The sequence below is a fragment of the Cryptomeria japonica genome, chromosome 1 (genome assembly GCF_030272615.1).
Source record: "Cryptomeria japonica chromosome 1, Sugi_1.0, whole genome shotgun sequence".
NCBI classification, from domain to species: domain Eukaryota; kingdom Viridiplantae; phylum Streptophyta; class Pinopsida; order Cupressales; family Cupressaceae; genus Cryptomeria; species Cryptomeria japonica.
Genome location: NC_081405.1, coordinates 688011238 through 688029653, shown reverse-complemented (window position 1 = coordinate 688029653; position 18416 = coordinate 688011238). Strand labels below are relative to the sequence as shown.

The following is an 18416-nucleotide window of genomic DNA, read 5'->3' as shown; positions in this document are numbered from 1 at the left end:
TAAATCGACTTGATGAATATCATCATACAATGAATGGTCCACAAATTCGGCGGCCCTTACAATCGCATCTTTTGGTTTTTGCTCAACATTACTGACCTTGTGTCAAAGGGAGAGACACCCCTTTTAACTGCGCAACTTGTGTGATGCGAATGGAACAAAATAAAACTATTAAAAGATTTTACAGTGAGCAGGCACGTTCAGCTCACGAGTCGCTTTCACGACCCAGACTGTATCTCCTCCGCTGAAATCCATGAATCTTTGCAAAGTCGCGCGTGTTAAATCTAATATGATCCTTTTCCTCATGAATTTTTTATGGAAATTAGTTGCTGTGCGTTTCATGCTTTCCATGTCCCATCCGTTCAACAAAGCCTTTATAAGCAACTCCCAACTGCCTTGTTACCCCATCACAGGATTCAAAAAAGATCGGCCATGGGAACCCAAAGCAACACTGGCAGCTGGTTAAGGGGCATTACTATTGGAGCTGGAGCGTTTAGCACAGTTAGCCTTGCCATCAACAACTCTAACGGCGAGCTCTTCGCAGTAAAGTCCATGGCTGCGGGCTCTGTTTCTTGTTTACAACATGAATTCAAAATTCTCGATTCTTTGGACTCTCCATATATCGTGCGCTGCCTGGGGATGGAGTATAGCAATGAGAATGGCGTGGAGATGTGTAATTTGATGATGGAGTACATGCCAGGCGGCAGCCTTGGAGACCTGCTGAGTAAATTTGGCGGACAGTTGGACGAATCAGTGATCAGAAGCTACACACGTGGCATCCTCCATGGATTAGATTACCTCCACAGGCAGGGGATTGTGCACTGTGATATCAAGGGAAAGAATGTGCTTGTGGGAAGCGGTGGCGTTGTCAAGCTTGGTGACTTTGGATCTGCGAGAAGGACAGAGGAAAAGGGGCTAATACGTGTTTTAAGGGGCACCCCATTGTGGATGGCTCCAGAAGTGGTGAATCAGGTAGAGCAGGGGCCGCCTTCAGATATTTGGTCTTTGGGCTGCACTGTGGTGGAAATGGCCACTGGGAGGCCGCCTTGGACCAACGCTTCGAACCCCCTTGCAGCCCTCTATCTGATCGGTTGCACAGACGAATTGCCACAGTTGCCCGCCTGTCTTTCGCCTCAAGGTCGGGATTTTCTAGACAAGTGCTTCCGTAGAGATCCCAAGCAGAGGTGGAGCGCTGCACAGCTGTTGGAACATCCTTTTCTCTCTCAGATCGACTGCTGCTCTGTGACAGAGGCTAAAAGGGCTCCTCTGTCTCCCACCAGTACTTTGAATTTTGGGAGTCCCGATTGGGATTCTTATGCCTCTTCTTCTAGTGTATCAATTCTGTCTCTGCCCATTGCGAGGCCTTGCGCGAAAGCTGAAGCAGAGGAGGAAAAGGAATTTGTGCAGAGGCCTTCATTTTCAGCCAAGAACAGATTGGCGGCATTAGCCGCTAGCGGTGAGAGGCCTGATTGGTGTGCAAACCCCCAAAGTGAGCAGTGGATTATGGTGAGATCCAACTCCCCTTTGTCAAAAACTGGAAATAGCTCCGTCGAAGTAGTATGCAATTACGGTTTAGAAAGCAGGAATCAGGAAATGGAGAACCATGTAACATCAGCCCTGGAGGACTTGGAAGCAGGGGTTCACCGTAAATGTGAGCAGGCTTTTAAGGCAATAACAGGTGTTTTGATTGTTCACCAGTCTAATGAATTGTATAGAAATTCCTCTAAGCACGCTGCTCGCCATCACGGCTATAATAAATTTCATACAAGTGAGAATCTACGCGCCTCTGGTACCAATGGTTGCCGTGCCTGTTGTTTTCTGTTTGCCAGTAAACACTGCCCCAGAAAGTCTGTTAGTTGGCAATTGGGCATCAGCTTTACTACTGAGGCCCCTCTGATTTATGTTATTTCACAATTAATATTAATGCATATGGTTTGGCTACACGTGTGCATTTTATTTTTTTTGTGCCCCAGGAATTCATTTGCAATGTTTTGTATTTCATTTTTGGAGATTTTTTGGGCGAAGATTAAAAATCAAAACAACGCTAAAGTGTTTTAATGATGAAAATTAATCGGAGATTCTAACTAAAATCTAAAGGCAATGTAATTCATAATTAAAAAGATAAAAAACTTTTGTAAGCGCTATAAATCAAGCATAGTTCTATTTTGTACATTAGGGGAGAGGGATCAGTAGTCGTGGGGGCTAACTTCGTCAACATGTAGCCGTCACACGTGAGGGCTAACTTCGTCAACATGTAGCCGTCACATGAAATATCGTAAGAACTCTTTTTTTTTAAGAAATGTAAAATAGACACTTAACTACCTACAATTAAAGTTTGAAGATGCTACTCATCATTCAACTCGTCAAAATAAAGCATATAGTGTGAAGTGTCCAAAAAATGACATTTTAAAGATTCAACCAAAACTTAATCTAAAAATCCCTACTAGTTGAATTAAAAAATATCATTTGTAATTAGTACAATATTGTATTTTTATGTAAAATATAACTTATATGAAACTTAAATGGACCAAATGCCTATTAGTAATCCTTAGTGTGTGTTATCTGTAACTTTTTTATCCAACACCAAAGAACCAATAGTTGAACACAAAAAATTATTTGTTCTTATAAAAACAACATATTATTACATAAAATACAACTTATATTGAACACAAAGGGACCAATTGTTGAAGACTAAAACCTTTGGAAAATCCCTCACATTTCATTGAAAAAAAAGGTATTTATTGTGTTCACCTTTTATATTTGTGATAAAACAAATTATTAATATGAAATAGTCCAATACATATGCATTGCTACCCCAATAGTTGTACACATAAGAATAATATTTTTTCAATATGATAACAGCATTTGTTTAAGCGAGCATCTTATTTCATAAATGACACACTTATAGTGGATAGCTATGAAATTTTATTTGAAACAAAAAATGATTTATTTCACGTGTTAATGAATGTATGTATGCCTTTTTTATATAACATTTATAGGTTCTCTTGTGTTCAAGTATTGGTCCATTTTGACCAAAATTTTGTAATTTTTTAATTAACATGTGGATTATTTATTTACAATATATAGTATAAATATGTGGCAAGACTAGATATTATAAGCACAATTTCTATAATCACTATTGGCCCCTGTACAACTATTGGCCCCTCTCCCCTAGTGTCACGACCCGACTTAGACCCTAGTTAGATTTACTTTACTATGCCAGATACTTATATTGTTGACATTTTACACATAATTATTTGATTAGCTTTTTCATGATCTTAGATGGTATTTTGTGGTTTAATAACATTAATGGTGGTCAGTTATTTTATAATATCGTTATTTAATGATGATGAATTATTATTTTCAATTATGATCATTAATGATATTAATGCTTTAATTAGATTTTAAACCTGATAATATGAATAATGCATTTTATTATCGTGATCTGGCGACCTTTTGTTGAGCTGGAGTAAGTTGCAGGTTAATCGTCGAAGGCAGACATATGACCGAGGAGGGGTTTTTCTAGCTCGCCAGTAGCAACCTAAGTATTGGAACCTTGTGCAAAGTACCTAATTAGATAAGCAATTAGTAAATTAAATTAGGGAGTTTAATATAAAATGATAAAATAATATTATTAAAATAATAATAAGGATAAATTATTAAACATACAAGTATTTAATATTACAATCAAGCTAGAAATTAATTATAATATAATTATTTAAAAGTGAGTAATTAAAAAAATATAAGTTATTTGATAATTAAATTATAAAATCAATAAAAGTTATTTAAAGAGATAACATCTTGTAAATAATTAGACTAATTTAAAAAAAAAGGGATTAATTCAAGGAATTTATTAAAATATTAATTAATAAAATAATATTATATGTATAATCAAGATTATAAATTATATTTTCGACATGCAAGATACAATGCATGAGTAAATAGTAAGATACTAAATTTAGGGAAAATAATGTGCTAAAAATATAGATGACATGCAAGGCATGATGAAAACTAAATAATTAAATTAGTAGATTATTTTCTTTAAAACTAAATCTTTAAAATCATGCTAACAAATTTGTGATTTAATTCAAGAATTATTTTGTGAGTTTTAATCATGCATTTTATAATTAAAATTTTGGTTTTATTTTTAGAACTTAATCATGCAATCAGTTAAATTTTATTTTTAAAGAATTTAATATTTATAAATATAGGGATAAATCTCTTATTTGATTCATTCCAATTCCTTTTGAGCTTCTTGATTCGTGTGATTTCTATGAAGTCGACAAGGTAGATTGAAGAGATTGTCTGAAATTGGGGAAACGCCTGCGATTTTTCTTTCTCACAGCCAGGTTCATTTATTTTACATATTTTATTTGAGTCTTAATTTGATCTTTTCCTTTAAAATTTGTTCTTCTTGTCATAATTTCTGATTAAAAATTTAAGTACGGGAAATAAATTTGTTCAAGGTAGGTTTTTAATCTCTTCTTTACCAGAAGACTTCTATCTATGAAATCGATTGACTGGTATTGTTTTGTTGCTGAAAGTAATTGGAAATTGAGGATTTAATGCTAGTTTGTTTGATGGGCCAGTTGTGTTGTCAATGCCTTATACTCCATGTATCTTGAAAAATAGAAACTGAGTTTTTAGGAAATTTACTGGGTTTTTGCGTTTCAAAGATTTCAAAGTTTTGCGAAAATTTCAGAGAAATTGAGATCTGGGTTTTTAAGAAACGACTGAAACATTACGACTGTATCATGACTGAATATGATATGTGCTCATCACTGAAAGTTGACCGCCTCAGATCATAATTCAGTTTCTATGCTTCCACACTTGCCTAACTTAGAATTTTGGAAATCTCCATAACACATTCCAAACACTGATTTGAGTTTATTTCTCACTAAGCATTTTCTCTTTGATTTCTAGAGTATTTTCTTAGTCGACTTAAATGTCAAGCTAAGTATTCCCACCTGTATCCTCTTTAATCATTGCATTCCTCTGTAGATTTATTCCATTAGGTATGTGAATCTTGATTACTTTTTGATTATTTTCTTTTATTTTTATCATAGAATATGTATTATTTTAACTGCTTATGAGAGTACTAACAAAATATGGAAAAAAATTGATAATTGAAAATAAAATAACTTTCAAAAAAATGTTGTGTTTGGAAAGTCTTGATAGTGGTAAATTCTAACTTCAAGATTGATTTAAGAATTTTTAAGAAAAGAATAAAAGCAATAAATATTTAATATATATATAAAATTCTCTGACATTAATCCGCGGAAGGTTAATTATTTTTCTGTCTATGAGGGATATTTATGGAACGAGAGTGCTTGTTATGGGCTAACTAGGGAAGGGTGATTTTCATCACCTCCCGAATAGGGTAATGATGGCCATCATATTTATTTATTTATTTATTTCCTTGCCATAACACATGTAGTTAGTTCAACCAGGATGGGTTGTTAGTTCTACATGATTGCACAGGATTCTTTTACTGCTAGTTGGTACCGGCTTGCTAGGATACTCCGTCCTGAGGGACAGGAGCTTATTAAGAGCACCGGGAAGCTTATGCTTCATTTGGTTGGGCGGATAAAACGCCCGGGTCATATGTCTGTCATCCGGTTTGCGAGAGGAGGTTATCTAGGTCAAATGGAGGCGACACATCCAGAGACAGAGAAAGTCAGAGATTCCAGATCAAATTTTATATAATAATTAAAGATGTATATTTTATTTCATTGTAAAGACTAGAATGGTCGCATGTAGAAGTTATGAAAAAGGACCTGATGTAAAGCGACAGGAAGTCGCCATGCAATGTAACTAACAAAAGAAAAGAAGAAAAAAGGCTACTAACATACTAACCCACTAACATGCATGATTTACTTTCTTAGATTAGTTTTCATGTACGCATGCATGCATGGTCATATTTAATTATCTAGTAGATTATTTAATTATGAGTTTTTGCATGTTAATTTAATTTGTAATAATTTCATGCATACGATTTACGCTACACATGCACACACATAACTCGACATCTTAACTAATTATGGTTTGCATTCTATTCAGTCCTCATGCAAAATTTTAGTTTGTTATTTTTCTCATGCACATTTAATTTCTACATGTTATTTATGAGTTGCATGGTTGTTCAGTTACTTATCTATTACTTGCATGTGATAATCATTGCTTTTGCATGTGCAATAATGGTTAATTTAATTTTTAATTAAACAGCGAGTTTAAGTTTGGTTTAACTAGGGTTAGGACAAGTGGGTCCTTACACCTAGATTGTGGGCTTAATAAGTGATAAGATGTGTTGTCTATCCAGATAAATTTGACATTTGATATTTTTAATTTTAGTTAATTAAAAATACGATTAGGTGAGTATCTTATTGTTGGATAGATATTAGGTGGTTGAAAAAACTTTAACCAAATTATTCCCTCTCATATGAGACATACACACAGATGGCAATTTGAATTATTTCCAACTAAACAAAGATCAATCACCAACCCCATTCTATTGGGCTTAATGCTCAACTAATCACTGTCGAGAAGGTATAAGTGCATAAACACCATGGTAGGCTATGAAAAGTGTGCTATATATGATAAATAAAAGGTTAATATCACTAGACTAAAGTGGTAAAGAGTCAATTGATAAAAAAATAAGCTATCAATTGCACCTTGGTGTGCAATGGGTACACTAGAGAAGTTTGGAAGGTCAATTAGGACAAATTTTGGTCTATTAGTGCATAGATTTGTGTAGTGCATGTGTTCAATTGGTAGGCCATTTAGAAAATGATAATGCTTGCACAACAAAGGGTTCAACGAAGAGGTGATAGAATCAAATAAACTATACAATCTAAATATTATTGAAACAATACCTTTCAATCAAGAAGATAATCAGGCTCCATTATTAATAGGGTCGCTATATATATACACACACACACACACACACACACACAGAGGGGGGGCAAGGGGACGTGAGGAGAGATAAAGGAGGGAGAGAAAGAGAGAAAAAAAGAGATAGGAAGTCTAAGAGAAATAGATAGAGAGATAAAGAGAGGTAGCAAGAGAGATAAAGATAGGGAGATAGCAAGCAAGAGATAAATAGGAAGAATAAGAGATATAGAGTCAGAGTGAGAGGTAGAGATAGAGAGAAGCAAGATATAACTTGGAGATACAAGAAGATATTGAGGGAGGTAGTGAGGGGGGAGAGAGATAGAGAGATAGATAAAGAGACAAAGAGTAGATGTAGATAAATAGAGATGGAGAGAGGGAGAGCTAAGGAGAGTGAGAGAGAAATCAAGGGAGATAAAAAGAGGGAAAGATGAGATATATGAGAAGAGAAAGAGCCCAAAATGTAGAGAGGGAGAGGGAGAGATAGACCAATTTATAGAGAGGAGGGAGAGATATAGAGAGATAAAGAGATAGATATTAGGAAAGATAGATGGGTGAGAGAGAGATAAATATATAAAGAGGGAGAGGTGGAAGGAGAGTGAAAGAGGGAGAGAAAAAATAGAGATAGAAAGGTGGAGACACTCAGAGAAAGATAGAAAGATAAAGATATAAGAAGTGATATATAGAGAGGTAGAGAGGGATATATATATATATATATATATATATAGAGAGAGAGAGAGAGAGAGAGAGAGAGAGAGAGAGAATCCTTTATTTTGTATTATATTAAAAATATATTATATATATCAACATAGCCATTGCACCTCCTTTTTGTATAAGTGTTAGTAATATTCTAATATCAAAAGCTTGTGACATTGTTTGGTGTCCTTTTTGTTGGCAATTGAAAATCACCTGGTGGCTTCTAATGATTTATTGTTGGTTTAGGGTTGTCATTTATGGCAACTCTTCATAAGATTCCCATCCAGTAATTACGAATCTTGATTTCTGGAAGTGGACATCAACCAATAGCCAGTTAACCGTTATTCCAGGATGGACAGAGCAATTTTGGTCGGGAACCTTTTTGGTGATTGCGGAGATATGAATCGTGTTTGGGATGATTGGGCTGACATAGAGACATCATTTTATTGTTGTTTTGGTCATCTGCATTTATCTTTGGTGATCTGGTCAAGCTAACATATGACTACATGTTACACTAGCAGGCCGACATGATAAATGATCTATTCTATGATTGTGGATATATAAGACCGGTGTAGATGATCTTATTGGAAATGATATGGTTGTATGCGAGCGAGTGGTGATCGATAATCCATTTTGGCGTAGTTTCACGTGTGCATTCTTGATCTGGTAGCTAACTGAGACAAAGAACAGGGCAGAACATAGCAGAACAACAAAGGTGATTCAATCAATGTATTTGGCACTTAACTGGAACTCATATAAGCATTGTAGATGTTATTTTGGACTTTATTTTGTTGTAATTAATCAGTAAGGCAGTGAGCCTTCTGGGGTTGTAGCCCTTATTGTATTTGAGCAATGAGCTCTAGGCAATGTGCCTGAATGTCTGTGCATTCCCCATATTTTAACATTGTTTTGTTACTAGCCATAGTGGAATAATATTGTGGGTTCAAATCCCTCCATGGTTTTTCCCATTTGGGTTTCCATGTAAAAATCCGGTGTTATGATTTTGTGGTTGATTGTTTTATGTTCTTGCATTTCAGTTTCATGTTTATGCTTCCGGTGGTTTAAAGTTAAGTCTGAAAATTTGCTAACCGGTAGATCACTTATTCACCCCCCCCCCCCTCTCAGTGATCCCTGATTCTGACAATTGGTATTAGAGCCTAGTGTTGGAAATTGACACTCATTTGGTAAGGCAAATGGCATTTAGGGTTGTCATCAAGATGGCAACTCATCTTCAGGTGCAAATATTTTCTATTAAGATTCATTGATTTATCATTTTGCTTTGTTTGGGTCAACCGGTATTCACTACACTCAACCAGTACATACACTTTGATTTACAACAAGTTAAATCTTGATCCCGATAACATGTTTTTGGAACCCGGTTAAGGATAGGACCCGGCTAAGATATCTTGTGGCCCCGATTATTTCTTTCATGGAATTTTTGATAGTGTGTGAAGGTCGACATGGTCATCAGGATTATGCATGATATACCTTGTGATCTGGCAACCGACGGGTTATAATTCTTCATTGAGGCTGACATATTCAAAAACTTATAAGGGTATTTAAGGAGATCTTTTAGCAATGGAAATGATGGATGTTTGAATGTGATTTTTCTTAAGAATTAGTCAATGATTGATGGTATGATTTTTGGTCAGCGAGAGGAAGTTTGTGTGTGCATTTTCACGTGCACAGTCTCAACCGGTAGTAGAATAGAGTATCAATGAACCGATATACAAAGAGGGTTAACAGAGCTTGAACCGAAACTTATCCAACATGGTCAAATGCATTTTATGAGTTCATTTCTATTTGTAATCACTTTGTAATGTTGTGTAAGTTAGTGAGACTTCCATTTGAGCAGTGAGCTCTAGGCAGTGAGCCTAATTGCATGTGCAAACCCCTCTATGTAATATTTGTATACCTTGATCAAGTATATAGATATTGTGGGCATCAGCCCCACCGTGGTTTTTCCCTTTGCAGGGTTTTCCACGTATAATTATTGGTGTTATGGTTGTGCTTCTTTGTGTGTTATTTGGTTTATGCATTTTAATTTTACTTATTGTTAACCGGTTCATAAGCAATAAGTTCAGAATTAGTTTTATCGGTAGAACACTGATTCACAACCCCCCCCCCCCCCCTCTCAGTTTTTTTGGATTCCAACACTTAGTTCCTCTGAGGAAGCTTAACCGCTTGAGGAAGGTCTGGGAGGTTGACTCAATGGATTTTGGTTTTCAGAGACAACTCAGTGTGGCACTTAAGGATCTTGATGCCGCGAGAAATGAGATCAGTTCCTTGAAAAGAAACTTGAATGCTAGTGATGATTTGATTAACGACTTGAAGGATCAAGTGAGCACTTCAAGAGACAAGAGGAAAGAATTGATGGACAAGCTGAAGGAGAAAGAAGATAAAATCATGGAAAATCAGGGTAAAGTTGATGAAGTTGACAAGCTTGAGAGAGAGAATGTTGCATTGAAGAATGAGATACAATCCATCGTGATGAGGCTGACTAAGGAGATTGAGGATCAGAAGAAAAATGAAGAGAATCTGGCACAATCATTGAAGGAAAGAGTTGATGAATGCTTCAGGCTTACCTGTGAGAATGATCAATTGAAGCGTGAGTTGACACAATCAAGGAATAATGGTCAAGAAATTGAAAGACATATTGTTGCCTTAAGAGATGAACTTGCTACTGCTAATGATTACAAAAGAAAATTCAAGGCTAGCTCAACAAGGCTTGATGAGATACTGGATAGTTAGAGACATGGAAAGGACATGCAAGGACTTGGATTTGAGAAAGGTGAATCCTCTTAATTTGGACAAGGAAATGCACAACCTAATCAAAAGAAGAGCAAGAATCCTCTAGTAAGATAGTCCAATGCCCTTAAATTCAATGGTAGATACTTTGCTTGCAATAAATTCAGTCATATGGTGAATCAATGCAGAAGTGGGATGAATAATGGAATGAACAACAAGAATAATGTTTCTACCTTTACCAGTCAGTGTTTCATTTGCAATAATTTTGGTCACAAGTCAAATATGTGTAGAGCAGTAATGAATAACTTCCAAAACAAGAGGTGTTATGCTTGTGGGATGTTTGGACATATCTCTAACCAGTGTGGGATGAGACCAAATCAGATGAACTTCAGACTTATGCAAAATATTGTTTGTCGTGCATGCTGTTGGTGTAAATAATTATTCATCATGGATATTATTACACTTACTTAAGTTTACTTAGGATAATGCATTTCATAGTAGTTTGGATATGAGACACTTGGGTGTTTGTGCCACATTGGGATAGTGTGTGTAGGAGAAATTCCACCTCTTATGGTGTTGATCTTGTTATTACACTATCATATCCACTTATTGTGGAGTGATAATTCCACCTTCGGTGGGTGATCCACCTCATGTGGAATATTATATTATTTCTCCTACCTACCCACACCTATTTCCTACCTACCCTTGTTTCTTATTGAGCCACATGTCATGTTTGTGTGCTCATACATATCCCTAGCCTTGCCTATATAAGCAGGCTCATCTACATTGTATGTAACAACAACAATTATTGATCATTTTCTATTGATGAGAATACAGTTTATTCTTGTCCCATATTATGTTTCTATCTTGTACATTTCATTGACCTCTTGATCTTGGCAAAATCCAACATGGTATCAGAGCTATTTGGGGCTTCATTGATTCGTCTTGAAGAGACATTATTGTGACGTCAAGAGGCAGATCTGAGGAGCAGCATCATTTGGAGGCATCCTAGACCATATCCGACCTCGCCATTGCGTCCAGAAGGCCATTTCCATGAATTTTGGTTATAAAGTTGGCCTATTTTGGTGAGAAATTTTTTTTTCTCCATTTTTGCCTATATCGTACGGATTTCGAAATTTTTTTATTAATATTCGCAAAAAAAAAATTTCCTTTTCACTGAAAATTGTTTGAAAAATTGAAAAATCAAAAAAAAAATTTGAAAGATCAAAAAAAAAAAAAAATCAAAAAAAAAATTTGGTTTTTGGGGGGTCCGCAGACCCCCCCTCCGTGTCGATTGTACCTGCGTTTCCGCAGGTTGTAGGTTTGTGTGCAGAGTATGTACCTGACCGCCTACCGCCGATCGTACTCTGCTCCGTCTGTCGTGCCGCGTCCTTCCCGCCGTCGCCAGACTGTCCTCACCGCCGCCCGAGCTCACGACCGCCGGTCCCTGCTCCACCCGTCCGATCTCCGGCTTCCGCGACCTGCACGAACTCCTCCGCTCGGCACCGCGCTGGCTGTGGCCCCCGGCACCGCTCCCCGCTTCCTCAAGCTCCCTCCGGCTCCGGCAGCAGCGCCTCCTCTCCCGCCCGCCACACAGACCGGAGGAACCTGCGCCCGCCACGTGGCAGGCAGCCACTGGCCCGCGAGAAAACCGTACAGACAGTCAACCATTTCCGTACGCCACGTCAAACGTACGGACTCCACGTCACTCGCCGAATCAGCTCGCCCAGTCAGCAATTCCGTACAGTACGGAACATACAGTCAGCTTGCCACGTAATCTGTCCGTATGGTACGGACGTCCAGTCAGCAGGGCGAAGTTTTGGCGACGGTTATACGACCGTCAAATTTAATCCAGTGAATTGTTGACGTCAGCGCCACATCAGCAGGGTTTGAAAATTTTTTGACCCCCTCTCATTTGCATTTTTGATTTTGCAGTTCAACTTCAAATGGCCATAACTTGCTCATTTTTGCTCCTTTTTGGGTGCAATTTTTTTTGAAATTTGCTAGAATTTCGTGCTCTCCACAGTGGTGAAAGAATTTTTTTATTTTGATGCACGGATTGTTCAGAAAATGCAATTTTTGGTGACTGTCCCTGAGTAATCCAAGTTTTTGCAACTTCAGAGGCTTCGTTTGGGGTCATCCGACCTCCTTTTTAGGTGTCGTTTTTTTTGAAAGTACGTATTTTTTCATCTACTTTCATATGATGCTATCAGATTGATGTCATTGTAAGTAGAAATTGTACTTTCAGATCTTGGCCATTTTTGGCTCTCTTGGTACTTGTATATTTGCTTGAATCTCAGTTAGATTCATTGCACTATTGATTGAAGTCTCTTTTATCTCATTTGAGAAGTTGTAAAATTTGCATCATAAGTCCACTTTGTCTTGTTTTGCAAGTGGCTCATTGTAATCGCACTAAGTATAAAGTGCTGAAATCATCACTTTTGGGGGGGTACTTTGATTGATTGAATTTGGGGGGGTGTCTCTTGTGCTTTTGTGCTCTTGTGTTCTTTCTTTTTTGCTGCTATGGGTTCTTCTAAGTTTCCTCTCTTAACTCCACATAATTATGCTACTTGGAAAATTGATGCATGGAGTAAACTTATGGAAAAAGGACTCACTCATTACATTGATGGAACTATTGTTGCTCCAGCTGATCCTAAGGCTGATCCAGTTGGTCACTTAGATTGGCTCACTAAAAATATCATGGCAATTGGTACCTTAAGAAAGTATGTATCAAAGGATCTCATATTTCATATTGAGAAATGCACTCTAATCAAGGATGCTTGGCAAAAGTTTCAAGACTTGTATGGTCAAGTTGATGAGATTAGGGGATATCAAATTGATAGTGATCTCACCATGTTAGATCCCAAGAACTTTGATACTATACAAGATTATGTCACTAAGGCAAATGAGTTGAGGGCACAACTCAAAGATTGTGGCATTGATAAGAAGGATACTCAATTGATATTCAACTTGATAGGGAAGCTTCCACAAGAATATGCAGCATTTGTTTCTAGTTTCCAAACTCATAGAATGACAATGGGTTCAAGCTACAAAATGCCTACATTTGATGCTTTCAATGAAATGTTGATGATGGAACAAACTAAGTTGATAAGCATGGGCATTCTTAAGGCTTCTTCTAAGTCTCAAGCATTAGTGGCAAATCAAGGAAACAAAGGAAATCAAGGAAAGGACAACTCAAACAAGAAGAAATGGCAATCAAAGCCTAAAGAAAAAGCACCATCTTCTCCACAACAAGGAGATTCATCCTCTTCCAAGAAAGATAATTCACCAAAGAGAGAGAGACCTACTTGTGCTTATTGTAAAAAGATTGGTCATGAGGAACATCGTTGCCATTCTAAGAAGATTGATGAGCTCACACATATCATCAAAAAGCATAACATTGATTTGCCTAAAGACTACAAGAAGGATGATTCATCAACTTCCACTTCCTCACATTCAAAAGGAAAAGGGCAAGCATTCATGGCTTCTACAAGTGGAAAAACTCACTCTTTTGGAACAAGAAAAGGAAAAGCTCTATGTGCTACAACAAATCATACTTCAGAGAGATGGCTTCTAGATTCAGGGGCTTCTCATCATATGGCATCTTCACAGTCTATGTTCTCTACATTTGAGCCTTGCACCATGCCACAGATTTTGATGGGCAATCATACATACATGGATGTGATTGGGAAAGGATCTATTGACATTGGGGATAAGTCCTTCAATGATGTGTTGTGTGTACCCCACTTGACAAACAATCTCCTTTCTATCTATCAAATCACACATGGCACAACTAAGAGAGTTGTGGAGTTCACACCTGACTCAGTTTTTATTAGAGACATGGAGACTAGAGCTATCATTGCAACTGGGGTGGTTGATCATGCATCTCGGTTATACACCTTTTCAGATTTTGTTGATGATGATGATTTCACATTTGAGGATTCTACACATGATGATCACACATATTGTGATAGTTCAGATTTTGAGGAGAACTTTGGACACTTAAACATGGGGATTCTCACATGTGAACCCGTTCTTGAGTCTTGTATTTCATCTTCTCATATTGATATCACATCACCTATTGCACCTGATTATGTGGATAGTGCGACAGTTTTGCCTTTATGTGATTCAGTGCAGCAGGATATACATTGTCTTCCAGCTTCAGATTCATGGGATGATTACTTGACAGATATTGCAGGTTTGTTTATGGAATCCTACATTGCAGATTTGGGAGACATCATTGATGACATACATCTTCTCTTTGATGAAGATGATCCTTCTTCGATTGTTGCGAGGGCACACTCTGACCCTCTTGTTCATTCTCTACATGATCATTCTTTTGAGGTTGACATGATTGTGGATACTTATGTACAGCAGTTGGAGGAGGTCTCTTTAAGCTTTGAGGAGACACATGAGTCTTTGGATATTGTTCTACATCCATCTCCACTAGATCTTGGAGTGCCTTTTTCAGCAGTGTGGCACAGTTTACCACCTTTGGAGGGGGTATCTTTTTGCATCGACATGAGGACACTTGAGCAGTTTTCAGAGATTCCTTTCATCATGAGTTTTCTTCATACATCTTCCCTTCATGATTGGGGAGACTTCATGGATACACCTTTGGTTTTGTTTCTTCCTAAGGGGAGGAATGTTGTTCGACGTTCGTGGAGCAGTTTCTTCATACATCGAGCTTCTATCATTGGTGCAGATTCTTCACTGAGGGAGGATCACAGTTTGACTTCTCTTCTTCTCTCATATGGGGGGGACTATTTCCTCACATGGGGTTTTGTTCCTCAAATGCTTCTTTGAGAGTTCTCTTGTATAGCTTTCATCTCTCTTTTGGGGGAGGGTTTTTTCCCATTGGGTTTTTCTCTCTTTCCCCACTTTGTGAGAGATTTCATTGCATTGGTTTGCATGCATTTGCATTTGTTCATGGGTACCTAACATGGCCTCATAGCCGGGACCCATCTTGCATTGCTTAGTTGCATTGTAGACTTAAGTGCATTCCCCTAAGTTGCACTTAAGGGGGGGTGTTGGTGTAAATAATTATTCATCATGGATATTATTACACTTACTTAAGTTTACTTAGGATAATGCATTTCATAGTAGTTTGGATATGAGACACTTGGGTGTTTGTGCCACATTGGGATAGTGTGTGTAGGAGAAATTCCACCTCTTATGGTGTTGATCTTGTTATTACACTATCATATCCACTTATTGTGGAGTGATAATTCCACCTTCGGTGGGTGATCCACCTCATGTGGAATATTATATTATTTCTCCTACCTACCCTTGTCTCTTATTGAGCCACATGTCATGTTTGTGTGCTCATACATATCCCTAGCCTTGCCTATATAAGCAGGCTCATCTACATTGTATGTAACAACAACAATTATTGATCATTTTCTATTGATGAGAATACAGTTTATTCTTGTCCCATATTATGTCTCTATCTTGTACATTTCATTGACCTCTTGATCTTGGCAAAATCCAACACATGCAATAAAATCGGTCACATTGCTAAGTACTGCAAAAGCATGAATAGTGCTCTAGTAGACAAGAAAAAATCAGATGAGAAGGGCAAGGCAAAGGTAGAAGAGATCAGAGACAAACATGAGAAGATGTGGTTCAAAAAAGATGAATCTAAAGTAGACAATAGATATGCACCTGAATCCGGTGCAGGATCTTCATCTGGTAACTAGGGCTTTATGCCTTAGGGGGAACTTTTCATGCGGATTCTAAGAACCCCCTCTGCGGTGATCTGCAATCAATTCTGGAAGGTTGCAGAAGGCTTAAATCTTATACGTAGATGTTATCTAAACATTTCAGAGAAGATTTGATGCTCCGATAAGCAACTCTATGAAAATCAAGGTAACCAGTTGCAGCATTTATTGCAATGAATACTTAGGTTTTCAAAGGTTAAAAGAGCATTTCAAAGCTTCATTTGTCATAATGCGATCAAGAAAATAGTGCAAAGAAGAAGAGTGAAGTGATTTCGCGATCTCAATAGTGATTTCAGCGATCCTAAAGAGGTTTTCAGCACCCGATTACGAATTAAGGTATTATCTATTTCAAACTATTAGTTTTTGCAAACCCTAAGTTCGAAATAGCTTCAGCTTCTAGTATTGCTACCCCATTGGTTGTCAAGATTCAGGATAGAGTCAAACCTGTTTTCAAGAAACAGTGCCCTTTCAAGTCTGTTGAAGGCGATCTGGAAGGTGCAATTTCTTTGATACCCTATGACGTCCTTCATAATGAGGATATTAGGGAATACATCCATTGTGATCTTGAGGAGCTTGGCAATGTTGACATGTTGAACCTGTACAACAAACATTTGGGGGCAGTTTGGGAAACCTCAAACCAGAATATAAGGTTATTTAGGACAAGGGTTTTACACAATTTGTCCATTTTCCATTGTTCGACTAAGCAGAGTGGATCCAGTATATTCTCAGTCAAGTCCATGATGAGTTCATATGGCTTGATAGGCCTCACAAGATCACCAAACAGGCAATTCAAGTTGTGACATGCCTCAGTGGAACCGGTGAAGTACCAGGTCTAAGAAAAGTATCGAATAACATAGTGATAGCAACTACTAGTTCCAAGTTTGACAACAGAGCAATGACTATCAGTGACATTCTGGAGCATGTTATGAAGTTTGCATCAATGGTGGTCGGATATAAAGTTTACCAGTCAAGCAGACACAAGTACGTCTCTGGAACTGTCATATATACAGCATATCAGATGCTTAAGAATGACATGAGGTATGATCTATGTACAATCCTTCTAAATGAGTTGATGAGTAATTTTAAGAAAATTAAGCAAGACAAGAAGCACACTTTTTAAATATGGAACTCTTCTTATTTGATTGGCCTTATATCTCTTGAATGAGATACCCGGTGTAAATGGAAAGGTCCAATGGGCCGATGATAGACCGGTGGCAATGCAAATCAAAGAGGGATTGTGGGAAATAAGAGATGCCACAATGGGAATATTTTCTCTTTGGGGTTATTTCAAAACTTTCCAAGCTGTAATGAAGAACAGAGAAAGAATCCCTAAGGAGATTGCAGAGAAGTATGAGCAAACTATTTGCTTCATGGTTGATAAGGATCAATGTCAAATGGAAGTCGTGGAGCCTATGACAGTTTGGATCATGCCCATGGGGTATGAAGTTGATTCTATCATGCTTGAGGCATATGCTCAACATCTATTGAGCCAACCAGTTGATCCAAAAGAAGGAATATTTGGAACATTCAAGGAGAAAGATCTTGAATTGCACAAACAGTTCACTGCACCTACTAGAAAAAGGAAAGTTACAAAGATGGCTGAGGAAGTGGTTGTTAGGTCCCAGAGACAACTAAGAGGGGGGGGGGGGGGGGGTGAATCAGTTGTCTAATAAATTTAAACCAAAAACTGTTTAACCAACTTAATGCTTAATACCGATAAACCAGTTAAGTATGCTGGTAGACAGTGTTAACAGTAAATTGCTATACCAGTAAGGATTAATGCATGAAACATAAACATAAAGTCATCCACAACACATAACACAAATATTTGTACATGGAAACCCTGTAAGGGGAAAAACCATAGTGGGAAACCTTACCCACAATCAGATGATACTATTGCAGATAGTAAGTGTACATAAATGGGGCCTGCACATGCAAAAAGGCCAACAACCTAGAGCTCGCTACTCAATCACAAAATGGGAGTCACACTAACTACAGTTGGATGGTTAAATCCAATAAGAATGTACTGCACAAAATAGCATCTTCATATGCTGGATTCAGTGCCGGTGTAATGCTGATATGCTTCTACAAAAACCTAGCTTCACCTTCAAATGATGTCTTCGTGTATACCTCTGCTTAATTTCGCATATACCTTCACACAATTCTTTTTCGCATTCCACACTTTGATCTTACAAATAAGATCTTACATTTATACCATAACCTAAGACCAATTTTAGTAGGTCGACTCTACAAGATATTACAATAAAAAAATTTACATACAATATAATATCCGATGCAATAACCGATTAAACATGTCGGCTTAATGCATTTACATCAATAATAAATCATCTCCATAGCATGACATGTTGA

At 37.4% G+C, this 18416-nt stretch overlaps 1 protein-coding gene across 1 annotated transcript; it reads left to right on the top strand.

Annotated features, from left to right (window-relative positions):
• The first annotated feature begins 158 nt into the window (after positions 1–158).
• Positions 159–2055, top strand: LOC131072484 (mitogen-activated protein kinase kinase kinase 17-like). The gene has a single exon (XM_058008646.2). The coding sequence runs from the start codon at positions 313–315 to the stop codon at positions 2053–2055; it is 1743 nt and encodes a 580-aa protein (XP_057864629.1). The 5' UTR covers positions 159–312.
• Positions 2056–18416: the final 16361 nt, after the last annotated feature.